We start from the raw sequence: 15,255 nt of genomic DNA, 5'->3' as shown, positions 1-15,255 counted from the left end.
CCGGAGACCCATATGCAGATATCATCGGCATATATGGATATCTTCACTGGTGTTCGATGGTTTAGTACTCTTGGGAGGCTACTCATGGCAATGTTAAATAATAAGGGAGATAAAACACTCCCCTGTGGCACACCGCGAAATATACGTATTTCATCACTCAAAGTGTCGCCAAGACGAACTCTGATGCGACGATCATTGAGGAACGTATGTATAAAGCGCAAGAGATGCCCCGTGACGCCTATAACTTGCAACTCGCTGATGATGGCTCCTTGGGACACGTAGTCGTAAGCCTTAGAAACATCCATGAAAACAGCAAGTGTCGACAGGCCATCCGCACTGTAATGTTCTATGTGGCTTAGCAGGTCCAGCACATTGTCTTGAGCGCTTAGACGCTGCCGAAACCCAGTCATGCACGATGGTAGTTTTCGACCCTGCTCGACATACCAAGTGAGTCTTGTGCACGCCATCTTCTCCATTAGCTTCGCTGCACACGAGGTCAGTGATACCGGTCTGTATGAGTCCAGAGCTGCAGGATTCTTTCCAGGCTTCAGAACCGGTACCACCCATGCTACCTTCCATAAATGTGGAATAGCCCCACTGGCCCAGACTTGGTTAAAAAATGCCAGCAAATCACGCCGTCTCTCAACCGGTAGGTTAGTCAGCATCTGATTACTGATAAGGTCAGGTCCCACCGCACAGCGACGTCGTAGGCTGCTCATAGCTAGTTCCAGCTCTCTGAGTGTGAAAGGAGCATCCATTAGAGACGACGATAGCAGCGGGGGTGGGTTGGTTGTGCCGGCTGACCTTCCGGAAGAGTATATTTCAGCGAAGGCATTCGCAAGACAAGCGAGTGTCTTGCCTAACTTCAATGCTAGGGCTTCAAATGGCTTGTTTGGTCGAAAGGTGCCAGCAAGGTTATTAACGACCCACCATATTCGTGGAACTGGCGTGAAGACAGATAAGCTTGCACAAAATGATGCCCATTGATCTCTTCTTAGTTTCCTTGTATAACGTCGAATTACTGCGTTAATCCTGTTATATATAGTCTTCATTGGTGGGTCGCCCTTCGTCCTCATCAGCCTCCGTTCCGCTCTTCTACGGGCAGCGCATAGATTTTTGAGCTTTAGATCCGGAGCGGGGAAGTGGTCGGGTAGCTTCAGCTCAGCGGTAGCCAATCTTTTGCTACGTAACATGTCCGCGAACAGGTCTCCAGATGATTCGTTTAGGCCGTCCCTGTACGTATCCCAATGCGTCACAGGACAGGATCTGCGGCCGTTGGTTCTATATCCAGCAATGTTAACGAAGACAGGAAAATGATCACTGCCCATTCTATCTTTACTAGTCGTTGACGATGCGAGGATGTCCGTTGAGTGTAACGTCAAGTCAATGACACTGTAAGAGGCCGGTGGTCGAAAAAACGTTGGCTGTTTGTCATTTGCCACGCAGAGTCCCTCGGTGTTTAAAGCACTAACAATTTGCTTTCCACGTGCATCAATCGCCTTGTCGCCCCAGAGAGTATGGTGCGCGTTGAAGTCGCCACATATAATCCTAGGAGCTGGGCAGCGGCTGCAGAGGTCTCTTATAAGTTCTCGCATCGAGACCTTCAGGCGAGAGCTCACATACACGGAGGCCACGCTGAGGCTTCGGTTTCCCAGCCGCACTTGTACAGCAGTGACCTCCAAAGCACTGCTGCAAAGGTCTTGCACTGGTAGAACGTAGTGCGGTATTTCGCGTCTCACATATAGCATGGCGCTTCCGTTCGGAAATGTCGGAATACTTTGGTTTCCATGTGCGACATAACCAGCAATTGATCTGGAACTTGGAAGACCAGCCTCGGACAGGGCCAATATCGGCACAGGCATGTTACGCAAGAAAAGCGACAGTTCAGGTAAATGGCACGCAAGACCCGCACAGTTCCATTGCATAATAAGTGGCACCTGTGGACGAGATAGTGAACATTCTGTCCTGACCGCATCCATATTGATAGGTGCTTTAAAGAGAGGCAGAGCTGAGAATCACTGACTCGAGAGCCAGTACTACTTCGAGCATTTCCTTCATCGAGCTCGCCGGCATCTTCTCTATGTGTGATCGCAAGGCCTTGAAGAGAGCACGTAGCACCTGCTGACAGTCCTTCTGTGGTGTGTTTTCATCGCAACGCGATTGGGGTCGCTGCAGTACAGACACATAACTTCGCTGTTCCGGTTGTTCAGCAGTCTTCTCGTCTACGGGGCCTCTGTTCATTGATTTGTCTGTTTTACCCGGTCCGCTGCGCGATGGCACCACTGTGTCCTGGATTCCTGGAGAAGGCTTCAGGCTTGGAAAATCAGTTTCACTCTTTGAGCTCCATCTCATTTCGTCTGACTCTCTTTTACTTTCTGTCTTTTTCTTCGTCGTATTTTTCTCATCGTTTCCTGTTGGCCCCAAGATAAACGTTTTTTTACGCTTTATTGCCGCTGCCCGCATAGGACACTTGCTATAGCTAGCTGGATGACCACCACTACAGTTTGCACATAGAAAGTTCTCTCTGCACGCGCATGTTTTGAAATCGTGGGGTCCTCCACATCTCTTACACCGCTGCTCACCACGGCAGTACTTGGCCACATGTCCATAGCGCTGACACTTGAAGCACCGAGGTGGTGTCTCAACGTAGTCAATGGTCTCGTGTCTTGTGAAGCCCAAGTTGATCTTCTCTGGGCGGTCTGTATTTGGAGCGAACGTAAGAACCACGGAGCTGGTTCGCCTGGACTCCCAATCGGTTTCGGAAATTTGGACGCGTCGCGTGACTCTCCTTGCATGGTAGACTCCTTGTGGTTTTAGGTATAGCAGCAGTTCCTCGTCAGTGTACCACTTCGGTACTCCTCTAATAATGCACGTGTTTTGCAGGTACGAATTGGGCACTCGTGCTGAGATTGCAGTCCCTGAAATTGACTTGCAGCTGAGAAGGGAATTCACATGCTCTTCTGTCTGTACATCTAGAAGCAGGGCTCCTTGAGCAGTAAATCGGCTCCTAACTGGCGATGCGCCAAGAATTTTTTCAATTTCTGTAGACAGAACAATCGGATTTACTTTTTTCAGGTCGGCTCCTTCTGTGGCAGGCGTAACAATCACTGGGATTCCGACGGTCCTCTTCTTGCGGTGACGCACAAGCCTGAAGCCTTCATCGTCCAGATCTGTGATGTCAGCTATGTCACAATCGTCAATAAGCGTAGACTCGTCGTCTGTTTCTGCAGCCTTGTATCGCTTACAGTCACGGTTGCTCTCGGGGTCAGTCGGTGGCCTCTGGCCCGGTGTCAGGTCAGGCGTAGTCATGACGGGGCTCTCGCCGCTACCAGATCGGGCTCTTCTGCAGGCTCCTATCGAAGCGGCGGGAGGCGAAGGTCCCCCCGGCCTCCGGTAGGGAAGGTACCTTGGCGAGTCGTCCGACGTCTTCGACAAATCTGTTAGACAAAACGTCGAAAAAATTTAAAAACACTAGGGAGCGAGACAGCAGTGCGACTGTGTCGAACCAAACTTCTTCTTCCTCTCATGTCAACCACCGGACAGGAGAAGCCCCGCTATTAAACTACACGGGAAGAAATTGCCGACGCGTATAGCGAGTCCCTGTCGGCGTTGCTAGAATTCGCAGTGACAGCTCACCGCCACGTGTGACGGGGACAGCGCGATCGTTGAGCGACTGTGACAGACGCACCGACGGGCGAGCACAATCGAGCACGTGACCGTGGCAAAACACGCTCCGCAGTGGAATGGAAGAAAAGAAGGCTGGAGGAAGAGAATGGCGTGAAGTGGGGAAAAAAAGGAACTGTTGTGTAAAGTTTTCCGCGATCTGAACGGCGTATCTGATTGCCTAGGCAACCAGGCTCGCACCTATGCGCATATACATGTGAAAGCAAACGGAAACGCCGTTATAACTTTTTTTTTTCTTTTTCCGCTCGGGCAAACACGCTCGCGCGGGCCATCTGTCCGTCAGCGGAGCTGTCGTCGAAAGTGGCCAGTGCGAGACCCCGCGCGCCACCAAACGCCCGACCGTAGCGTTAGCGAGATCAAATATGCGCGAATAGAAAGAGTCGCATGCGATGGAGATAAGAAAACAAGACCCCCCCCCCCCTCCCCCCCTTCCCGGCCCTAATTTCCCCGGCGTTACGTTTTTGCTTGCCTATTCATGTGGACACAGTGTCAGCACGTAAAGAGAGAAAGTGGTGCGTGACGGTGAGAGAAGGACGCAGGGTGGGCCTATACTGCAGGGACGTTCGGTTCATTTTCTTAGTGCGTAGTTTGGAACACGTCCGCGCGGAGTCACGAGCCAAACCTAATTCGACAGCCGAACCTGAAAACTCCGTATGGAATGGGGTCCCGCATGCGGGATGTAGATGATTGACATCTGGAGGTCGGTTTCTCCTCCTCGTCCCCTCTCTCTACATCGCCCTCTTCCTTTCGCTCTGTCACTTGAAGTGTGAATACCAACAGCATCGTAGTTACAGTTTATCGCTAACTTTCGTTTTTATTTCTCTCTTGGTGTATACTCTTTACTTGAATCGCGCACGTATATAGCGCGACGCTTCATGAGGCTTTGAGCTCCTGAAGCGTCGACCCAATTAGCGCCTTTGTGTTGTAGGCATCACGCGTGTAGAACTCGATTATCGGTTGCGCATGTATAACGACAGGCCTTTTCCTCTTCACTGGAAGCGTAAATAGCCCTCGAGATAAAATTTAACGACGAAACAATCAGAAAGAAATTGGACAAAGGGGCGCAGGTACTAGAGCACGGCTGTAGAACGTGGGGCAGAAAACAGGTGAAAGTCTTAGCGAACTTAAGGGACACGGGGAGCTTTACAAAAGCGCACGTGAAATGGTCTTCGCTTATACAGCAATTTCCACTGAGTAATGAGAATAGCAAGAGGCGCAGAAAGATCGGCATTATTTCGGGCTGGAGGCCCTCTTTCGTGATAGATAGATAGATAGATAGATAGATAGATAGATAGATAGATAGATAGATAGATAGATAGATAGATAGATAGATAGATAGATAGACAGACAGACAGACAGACAGACAGACAGACAGACAGAGAGATAGATAGATAGATAGATAGATAGATAGATAGATAGATAGATAGATAGATAGATAGATAGATAGATAGATAGATAGATAGATAGATAGATAGATAGATAGATAGATAGATAGATAGATAGATAGATAGATAGATAGATAGATAGATAGATAGATAGATAGATAGATAGATAGATCGGGCGGAGAGGTTGGGAGCTGCTGCATTTTACTTCTGGTAAATATAGGCTAAGACTCTATCTGATGAAAATTACTAAAAAAACACATGCTGCTTATTATCGAAAAATAAGAAATAAACAATTGGTGGATGGCGATGGAGTAACATAAGCGCGAAGCTGAAAAAAAAATAATATGAGGTTCCAATGCAATCACGCACTCAAATCCGCAGAGTCGCAAAATAAATAAATAAATAAGAAATGACCTCATCGCACATTACGCCCTCCTTGTAATGCCTGGAGAAGGCCACGGCCCGATAATAGTCCCAAAAGCTAGCACAGTGTTTCCCCATTGTTCTAAGCTCGACGCACAGTTCTCGCTTCGGCAGGGCATAAAATTCCCCACTGTATGGCAGGGCACGGGGTGTAGCAATTGATGTGTAACTAACTTTGGGTGCTTTACATAACGACGAAGTACTTTTAACTTTTGTGCAAATATTTTCACAAGGGAGAATGAAATTTCAGGCAATGAGCGGTTAAACTAAAGTTGCCACGAATCCTTTTCTTTTCCTTCCATAATCATTTTACCACGTTCATAGTATCCTTTTATTATTTTTCGACGTTCGTTGATGCAATGGCAACGTTGGAAAGCTTCGGTTTCGTTCAATCGATGCCACTCGGAGAGGCCTTAATAGGGTGCCTCAATGCGCTCCTCCTTGAGGTACCCCAGGCCGCGATTTAGGGCTCAATAGGGTGCCTCGATGCCTGCCCGCCGCGGCGGGCAGGCATCGAGGCACCCTAGGGCTCAAGACCTACTTTCGCCATCTGGTGCTGGGACGAGCAAACATGCTTCCCAAGCCACGTACGCGCGGCCCAGGCGCGCGTTGACGCTGCAACGGCAGTCATGCAGATGGCCCACTTCCTTTTAGCGCTATACGTTGATACTACACCGAATTTGGCAGAAAAAGAAGGAAAAGAAAAGGCAGAATCTTCGTCATAAGCCTAGATTCACGGAATAAAACGAGCAAAAGAGAGGACCCCGAAGAAAAAGAAAGGAAACTATAATTTTCAGCAGGGATTCGTGAACAATGTGAACGAGGAGGTCTGTTCTAGGGACGGACGGGGATACTTACTTCCTTATTTCTTTATTTATCTGTATCGTTTTTTCTTTTTTTTACAAATAAAGAACTAAAAGTGAGCTATGTGTCAGAAGGGAGGTATATGGTGGAGTGGTGGTGGGCTCTGGTTATATGTGTGCTGTGCGCGGAGCTCGGCTTTCGCTTTTCAACGCGCGCTCGCCGCGTTCGGTTGAAGGGATCGGGTATCGTGACGGAAGCGGCCGCAGGGATGGAAGCGGAGAGGAGAAAGGGAAAAACACAGGGCGGGAAAGGTTTGTTTGTAGTTAGGGGCGGTATATTTATGGTACGCACGCGATATGACCTCGACGCGCACCCGTGAGCTACACGGTTTCCCCGCGTTTTTGGATCTGAGAAATGGGGGAGAGATCGCGCTGACGCCAGAGCCCGATGTAAAGACAGTTGTCTTCTGTGTGTATGTGTGTGTGTGCGTGTGTGTGTGCGTGTGTGTGTGTGTGTGTGCGTGTGTGTGTGTGTGTGTGCGTGTGTGTGTGCGTGCGTGTGTGTGCGTGCGTGTGTGTGTGTGTGTGCGTGTGCGTGTGCGTGTGCGTGTGCGTGTGTGTGTGTGTGTGTGTGTGTGTGTGTGTGTGTGTGTGTGTGTGTGTGTGTGTGTGAGGTGCACACGGGACCACAAATAGTACTGTGTGTTCTCCTAGAGGGCATTCTATGTGTACGTGTCATTGTGCTTGCGTTTAAACACGAAACTCCTTAAAAGAGGTTACCTATACCGCTGTCACTTCGCCGTCATTGTCACATTGACGGGTCGACGTGCATTTATTGACAAAATCGTAAACAAGTTCTGTCCACTATTTTTTTCCGCAGCATTTAGTCATCCTCAATACTGCCAGGTCATAGCAAGTGGGCATATAAGTTTACAATTCATGCAATAAAGAATTCAGCATAGTGAACGTATATATGTACAACAATAACAATGGCCGCACACTGGACGTACATATGAAAAATACGAAGTAGCATGCAACACTTGATAGGTCCGGACTAACTTTGCTTTTATGTGTTGTAGTGAATGAGACCATGGGATCCGACAGAATAATTGGTCTGATTACTTCATCATTTCTTTCTTGCTTTCTTTTTTTTTCTCTTTTTCTTTTTTACTCGTTGTGAGACCGATTACTCCTTCCAACCTACGCAATCGACTAGGAAGCTGACTCTCCGATATAGAAGGCAGTAAGATCCATGGGATATAGCGGATAAGGTTGTCCATACATATATATTTGTCCGAGATAGCTCACATAACTACATGTCTCAAGACCTGCGACGACAAAAAGTGCGCGCCAGCGTGCCTGTGGTGATGAAGGCCGAAGGCCTGGCATCGTCTAACACAACACTCTCTCTTTGTCCGCCTCGAAAGAAAACAGAGAACGTGAGGCCCATCAGCGGATGCGAAAAAAAGAAAAGAAAGAAAAATGAAAGAAACTTAAGGACCAGGGTAAACGCGTTGGGTATTCATCTGGGACGCTCAAGAAAGAGGAGGGACCCTCTCGAGGTCCATGGAGGCCATGTAGCTCCACATGCGAGGCGCATACGCCATTCCAGCGGCGCTCCTCCCTACGTTGCAGAATGCGATGAGGACGCAACCGGCAGAGCGAGCGAAATAAGTGAAAGGGGAGGGGGGGGGGTGCGGTAGTGCGAACGAACGATGCGGTGGGCCTCCAGGAAGCAGAGGCATCAGCCGCAGCCAGACAGAACTCGATAAAGCACCAGAGTGCGCCGAGGAAGCCGTAGATGCGGGGAAGAGCAGGTTGGGGAGCGAGAGAGAGAAACACTTTATTGTAGGAGGAACTAACAACCGCCACGGCGGGCGCGCGACCCGTGAGAAGGAAGGAAGCGGGCCACCCTACCCGCGCGCGACATCACGCCGAATTTTTCTCGGGCCCGGGGCCCGTTTTTCTGTCCCGGTGGTCCGGGAAAAAGAAAGAAGTCAAAGGATAGGAGCGAGGAGCGAGCGAGGAGGCGGCAAGGAGTCCGCGCCGCAGCAGAGGAGTGGGAGGCCCCGGGTTTCTCGCGTTTTCTACGCTTTTACTTTTGAAGCTTCCTCTCGAGGCGAAGAAGAAAGCACGCCTCTCTAGTCGCCGCCGCAGAGTCGTCGCTGGCGCCTGCTCGCTTTCGTCTGTTTCGTGTGTGTGTGTGTCACTGACGCGCAGGTGGCGTTTCGGGAGCGCGGAGGCGGACCGGCGACGCGGCGCGGCGCTTGTCGTCGTCGTCGTCTTCGGTCGGCACGCCTACCGGCGTCTGCGGCGTTCCGCGGCGCGCCGGCGCAGAGCACGGCTCCGCATTTCGATTCGGACTCCCCGCAGTGGGACGGCCTTCTTTCCTTGGCGAACCCGCCTCCGCCGCCGCTGCCGTCGCCGTCGGGTGCGGAAACGGAGACGTCTCCGGCCCCGTCGCTGCTGTTGCGAATGCCCGCATTCGCTCTCCCTTCGCGTCCCCTTCCCTCCGTGTCGTGTGGACGGCGTCGGCGACTCGCGAGTCCTCGAGCGAACCGAATCGGTCGCCAGATGGCAGCAAATGTCCGCGGTCCGATTTAGGAATCACTGCAGCCCCCTTGAAACCCTTGGTTTCAGCGAGAGCAGGGGGAAAGTAAATATGCCCGCAATGGAGATTAGTATAAGAGGCGATCGGAAGATTGGTGCAAGTAGGGAAACGACAAGCAAAGGAGGCGTACAAAAACAAAGTTCGCAGTAGGGGTTCAGAAACTTTGGTGATAAGAATTCATCGCGAGTTTTTTTCCTTTCCTTTCTTTTTCTTTTTTAACATGAATAGGACATTGGTAATAAAATAACAAGAGATTGGTGGCGCAACCCGCCATCCCGTTCTAAAGGGGACACTCATAACATCCATCCATCCATCCATCCATCCATCCATCCATCCATCCATCCATCCATCCATCCATCCATCCATGGAAGTTAAAAGCTCCTCAGTAAGTGGGATTCATCGTAAGCGCACAGGTGATTATTTTTTCCCTAGAACCCAAGCGTAACTACCAACGATCACTAGCTTAACGCTCGCACGCCTCAGCAACAAAAGTAGCAGGTCAGATTATATATATAACTTCACATGAGCGAGGGAATAACGTTTACGTGCGTGGGAAAACGGGGAATTTGGCCTGTGGCAGATTTTTATAGCCTGATACTATGCACTGGAAAGAAGATTCGGACGAAAGCAAGTTCTGACAGCAATAGGGTTCACATGTACGCTGTCATTTTCTTTTTTCTTTTCTCTTTCTCTTTTCTTTTTTTTCTCTTTCTTAGTCAAGGAGAGAACCCGCGCGGTTCTAGCTGCCCTGCGACCCGTGGCTTTTCGCGCGCGTCCTACACGCAAACTCTGCCTTTTGTCATTTGCACATTTCTGTGAGTGATTCTCCAGTGCCAACCAAAACATAGATGTACAGCTGTGTAGAAATCTCGACTGTTTATTTTACGGGACGCCGAATGCGGCACATCAGAGCCAATGTAGAGAAGCGGTACACTTTTCCGCATCCATGCTTTTTCGCGACGTTCCGCTCAAAGCCCGCAGGCTAGGCGCGCGGCCGCTACTCGCTCCTGCCAACAGATGGCGCATCTAGGGCCTCCCCTCCGGGCTAAAAGCCATTAAAGCCATTCCGAGGAGGGAACGAGCCCTCAATTTTCACTGATCCCCGACGCAAGAGTCTCGAAAGATGAGGCGGGGCGGACGGATGGACGGACGAACGGACATGCTCGCCTGAGTCACGCGCGCACAGACCAACACATCCTCTCTCTACGCCATCGCGCACAACTTCCTGGAGGCTGATCCCAAAGGGGCTAGCCTCGATGGCATTCGATTTGTCGCCGTGTCTCGTTGCGGTGTCACTGCTAACTAGGCTCCCGAGCACGGTGATGCGCCCCGGCTCCATTGTCTGCGCGCCGAAACCAAGAGAGCCTTCCTATATACTATATAGGCGATACGCGAACCCCATGTTCCACGTTGTGAACGTTCGTGTGTATGCTTGTACGTTTCACAAAAACATACGCGTGCGCGCCAGCCTGCACGGCGGGGGGCGGAACTGCGCGGAGAAGAGAGTGGTGCACGAATACGTGCGCGCACGTGCAAGCCGTAGCACCCGTGCAGTCGGCACCGGGACGGAGAAACTAGATTGAGTGGGCCTTCGTGAAATTGGATCTCATTTCCAGCTTCCCCTTCCCTTTGTCGGTTCTCTCTCGGCCTCCGAAGGGGGAAGCGTGCGTCGTGAGAGAGACAGCGCTCCGGACTCGGGGCGCCAGCGACGGTGCGTCCCGTTAGCTCGGATCTCGTTTCTTTCACTGAAAGCGGTGTATACATGTAGCGTAAACGTATGAGCCGCAATATGGTTTGTGCGCGTGTATTGAATGTGTATACGTTTTAGCTGCACTCTGCATGGCTGCGACTGCGGAGCATATAAACGGAGAGAAGCTCGTGCACGTGCATGTGGCGTCGTTTGTGCCTGGTATTACGAGTGCATATACGTTTGTTTGTTCGCGCGCGTGAGCTGAGTTGGTTGCGGTGCGGTGAGGGAAGGTGTCGAGGTCGTCTCGTTTTGGCAGACCCTTCTAACAGACCTCGTATATATACTGCGCTTTTTTGTTAAAACGCCACGTCACTGCATATTCGGCTTTCTGAGACACACATACACAGGCCCTTATGCACACGGGAAAGATCTTACGCTAGAACTGTTCGTATATAAGAGCAAATACCACCTAATCGTGATGTTTGACATATATTGTCGGAGAGGGCGGCAGGCCAATGGCAAACAGCAGTATATGCAAACGTAAAGAGGTGAATTCGGTGTCATCTGGGCTACAATAAAACGTCGATTTCGGTTTGCCATAGGCGCGCACGAAACTAAAGGCACAAAACGATGAGCGTTAAATACCACTCCTACACACCGGCTCTACAGTCATGCACGTGTATAGCATGCAATGGAAAAGCGAACTTGCACACAACGACATGAAATAGAGGCTAAAAGAAAAAGCACGTCTTTCCAACACAGATAGCTATAGGAAAGCGTGTTTGCTTACAGTGATGCTCTTCGTCCTTCTCCCGTCTGTTGTCTGCAAAGACAAAATACGGTAGATACTTTTAGCCTCCCATGAAAACGCTGCTATACGGCGGGAGGCTGAAATGAAAGCAACATGTGGAGAACAGCTCGAGGAAGACGCGTATACAACCCTTGTCGTCTCTAATTTGTCATCTTAATTTCTAGCAAAGAAGACAACATCCAGTTATAGAGAACGAGATTTGTTATTGGACGAGATACGCGGCAGATAACTCGTTCGAACGGCAGAAGAGTACGCATTTAGGCTGGTTGGTTCATGATTACGAGCAGTATAACAGCGCTAAACAACAGGACGAAGAGAGGGACATAAACCACAGCACTGTGGTATGTGTCCCTCTGTTCGTCCTGTCGTTTAGCGCTGTTTACTTCTCGTTCGAACGGTATATAGCAAATATAAGCTGTGCGACTTGAAACGCGAAATGCCATTGTGTATACACCGAGTGTAACTTGAAGCGACTCATCGCTTTTATACTGGAGATCGTCAGACCACTGCATATAGGATGAACAAACGTTGCCGACACATACTACCTAGCATGCAGTGACGACTGCCTGCAAGCACTCGAGCACCAGTGTTCACTGCAGCGCGCCCGTTTGAATGGACGCGTGCGACACCATCCGTTATATAATTAGATGCTTACGCTCACTGAATCACGAGTGCGTGCGAAAGAACGTTTCATATCTTGCGCGCGCACGTAGCGATGTGCGAGGAGGAAAAGAAGTCAAAACTGCTGAATTATGTAACAATTGTTTGTTGTACAAACACAACCAGAATACACACACACAGATGAAGTTGACAGGACGAGCACCACTTCGTATGTATATGTGCTGAACTGGCGCCCCTCTTTTCTCGGCTATAGGTTTCACTAACTATATATAGCTGACGATGATGTACTTCTCTGAAGCATTGCATGCAAACGCTACACACGTCGAACAGTTAACTATGGCTCGGGAATTCGACCCCCGCATGTATAGAATGCACATTTGCGCACGTGCGTATATAGCAGAATTAGTGTGACTCCGTGGGCGACGTGAACTTTCGATCGCGTGTCTTTTGTCTGGGTCTCGGGACAAAAAAGCGAGCTAGTTTCAATGCCATGAATTCAAGTAGAAAGCCCCGTTTTCTTTGAACTGAACGCGTTCAGTTGTCCGAAAGTGCGCATGTTATTCGTGGCTTGGGCACACGTATACGTGTACAACTTCTCACGTGTTTCACACCAAAGCTGAACTATAAACAATTGTGAATGACAGCAGTTCGTAAGGGCAGGTGCCTACTAATATACTAAAGACGGACGGCTTTGTCGATTCGTCCGGGGCTAACCGGCACATCGAATTCACGAACCGAGTCTACTTGAATGCGACAGTATATATATAACGCATCGGATTATCATTCAAGCACGTCACATCAAGGTAGATAAAAGTGCAAGCAATATGACTGGCATTTTCTCTCTTCCATTCAGGCGTCGTTGCGCGAGGGCTGATGGGGTACACATGTTCACGGTGGCGTGTCGCGTTAAGGCAACGCGCTAGAAACTGCAATATATGCATCCGGTTAGATGCACGTAGACGCGGCTACTGACGGACAGCTCTGGCCTACATGCCATTCTCTTTCTTGCCCGTCAGATTTGGCGGGCTATTTGAAGGATCAAAAGTGGAAGTGGACTATATACCCCGAAGGGCCGCTGATTGTAAACAGCCAAGCAGTCTGTAAACACACTTAATTTCGCAAACGTGACTCACACGGGTGCCGTCGACACGCATAGTTTAAGCGTGTTTTGATGGAGTGCACTGAATTAATAAGATACTTTGTGTATCACGACCGACTCGAAGCGTACGCGATTTCCTCTGGAGGCTCCCGGAAACGTCAAATACACGTGTATTACACCTCTATCGACCGTTCAAAGCATCGCCAGGAAGTTTGGTTAAAGGCACGGCTCGGCGTGGGCATGTAAACAGGCCGGGACATCCATGCATACACTCGTTCAGGTAATGGGAGCTGGCCAGAGGCGACCGTCCCGGCGTTTATATTCGCGGCGGGAAATCGTTTGCGCGCTTGGCCTCAACGTGCACCGCATATTACGCGAGGAACGTGCCGATCCTAATGAGTTTTATTGCGTCGGTAACAGGAGTGCGTCTGAAAATATCGCGGCACGTATGAGTATCACTCGAACCGCGAGCCATTTACTTTGTTGTGTAGTAAAAAAACAAAAACGAAAGTAAATAAGAAAAGGCTCCCAGCGTTAACTGCGCGCACGGAACTAATTTGAAACACGATCGCCATGGCCGCACACGCGAATAATCTTACGCAATACGTTGGTTGCGTAAGATTATTCGCGCATGCGGGCAGCTCGATGCACGGTGATATGATTCGGTGTGCAAGGCCGCGCTTCGCCGTTGCGTAAAGTTTATGTCATACAGTTCTGTGCTTGTCTTGAAAAACACGGGACTTTCTGACAAATTGTGACTGTATACAATGTGGGACGTATAGGACTGTATACGGTCGACACTGCGTAAGACTAGGAACGCCTTTGCGGGCTGCGTGACAGTGCCCACAGAAACAGTTCGTGTGTACGTGCGTGTGTGTGTGTGTTTAGGTTTTTCTTTTGTTTTTTTATCCTTCTCTCTCTCACCTATTGCATCCCCTTGCCCCTCCCCCAGTAAAGGGTAGCCAACCGGAGATAATCTCGGTTCAACCTCCCTGTCCTTCCTTCCTTCCTCTCTCTCTCTCTCTCTCTCTCATCAAGTACATCACGAGAATGACCGTCATTTGAGAACTCTTGGCAGGCACTGTATATATGAACGAAGATAGCCGTGCGTGCAAACGTACTTTCTTGAGCCAAATTTACTCTCCAAAAGCTCCATCATTAAGACGAATTTTAATTTATCGCATCAGTTTTACGAGGAGATATATAATAAAGTTAAATTGAAGAGAAATATAGTCTCTTGAGCTCAGTTCCTTTGTTTGTAGGCTACAGTTCTGGAGCTGCCAATGTATACGCACAGCCTTTCGGATGTGGAGATTTGGTATACGTACAGTCAAGTTTCCCCTTCAAATGTGAATTTCTGCACTGTTAAGGCATGACACTTCGTATTTAATGAATCACTGTGTAGGTGGCGAAGGCTACTACATGCTGGAACATTTAATTCGAGGCTGTGTGACCACGCTTCGCGAGAATTCAGCTTCTTGGCAGATCCTGCGTTCCGTAAACTTTTGCGCTTGACTGTACATCGGAGTCGTGTAGAAACGAGAAACAGTGGCCCCGCCAGTTTGCAATTTCCGCGCTATAGAACTACGTGACGTCACAACTTTCGGCGGGGACTTGTCTAAAACGTGTCTATTTGTTTAGCTATAAAAATGGGGCTACATCACGTTCTTACAAAATAAATACCATCTTGTGCACGGCAAATATTGCGGACTTTTCCGCGAGACAAATAAAAACTCAAATGCTCAAAGAACACAACGACAGCCATGACATTAAAATGATTTTGCTGACGGCCCGCCGTGGTTGCTTAGTGGCTATTGTGTTGGGCTGCTAAGCATGAAGTCGCGGGATCAAATCCCGTCCACGGCGGCAGCATTTCTATGGGTGAAAAATGCGAAAACACCCGTGTACTTAAATAAAGAACCATAAGTGGTCCAAATTATTCCGGAGCCCGCCACTACGGCGGGTGTCTCATAAAAAGATGTAGTTTTGGTACGTAAAACCCAATTTCAATTAAACTTTGCTGACGCCGCAGTTTGCACGTGAAATTTAAACAAAAAATGATGCTTATAGCTTTTATCTTCTCAGGTATATAGGATAAGTGACCATTTTGCGCTGAAAAAATATGTAC

General features: G+C 49.3%; 1 protein-coding gene across 3 annotated transcripts in view; it reads right to left on the bottom strand.

Annotated features, from left to right (window-relative positions):
* LOC135902593 (dachshund homolog 1-like) overlaps positions 1-15,255 on the bottom strand; it is a 68,492-nt gene that overhangs the window by 33,518 nt on the left and 19,719 nt on the right. For 2 of the 3 annotated variants that reach the window (XM_065432782.2, XM_065432785.2), the window contains exon 2: positions 11,387-11,419. The exons of the other annotated variant lie outside the window; for it this stretch is intronic. In XM_065432782.2, the coding sequence (XP_065288854.2) occupies positions 11,387-11,419 (33 nt within the window). The remainder of the gene's footprint in view (positions 1-11,386; positions 11,420-15,255) is intronic. 3 annotated transcript variants of the gene reach the window in all.

The sequence above is a fragment of the Dermacentor albipictus genome, chromosome 3, assembly GCF_038994185.2.
Source record: "Dermacentor albipictus isolate Rhodes 1998 colony chromosome 3, USDA_Dalb.pri_finalv2, whole genome shotgun sequence".
Lineage (NCBI taxonomy): Eukaryota > Metazoa > Arthropoda > Arachnida > Ixodida > Ixodidae > Dermacentor > Dermacentor albipictus.
This window is presented reverse-complemented; position numbering and strand designations above follow the sequence as displayed.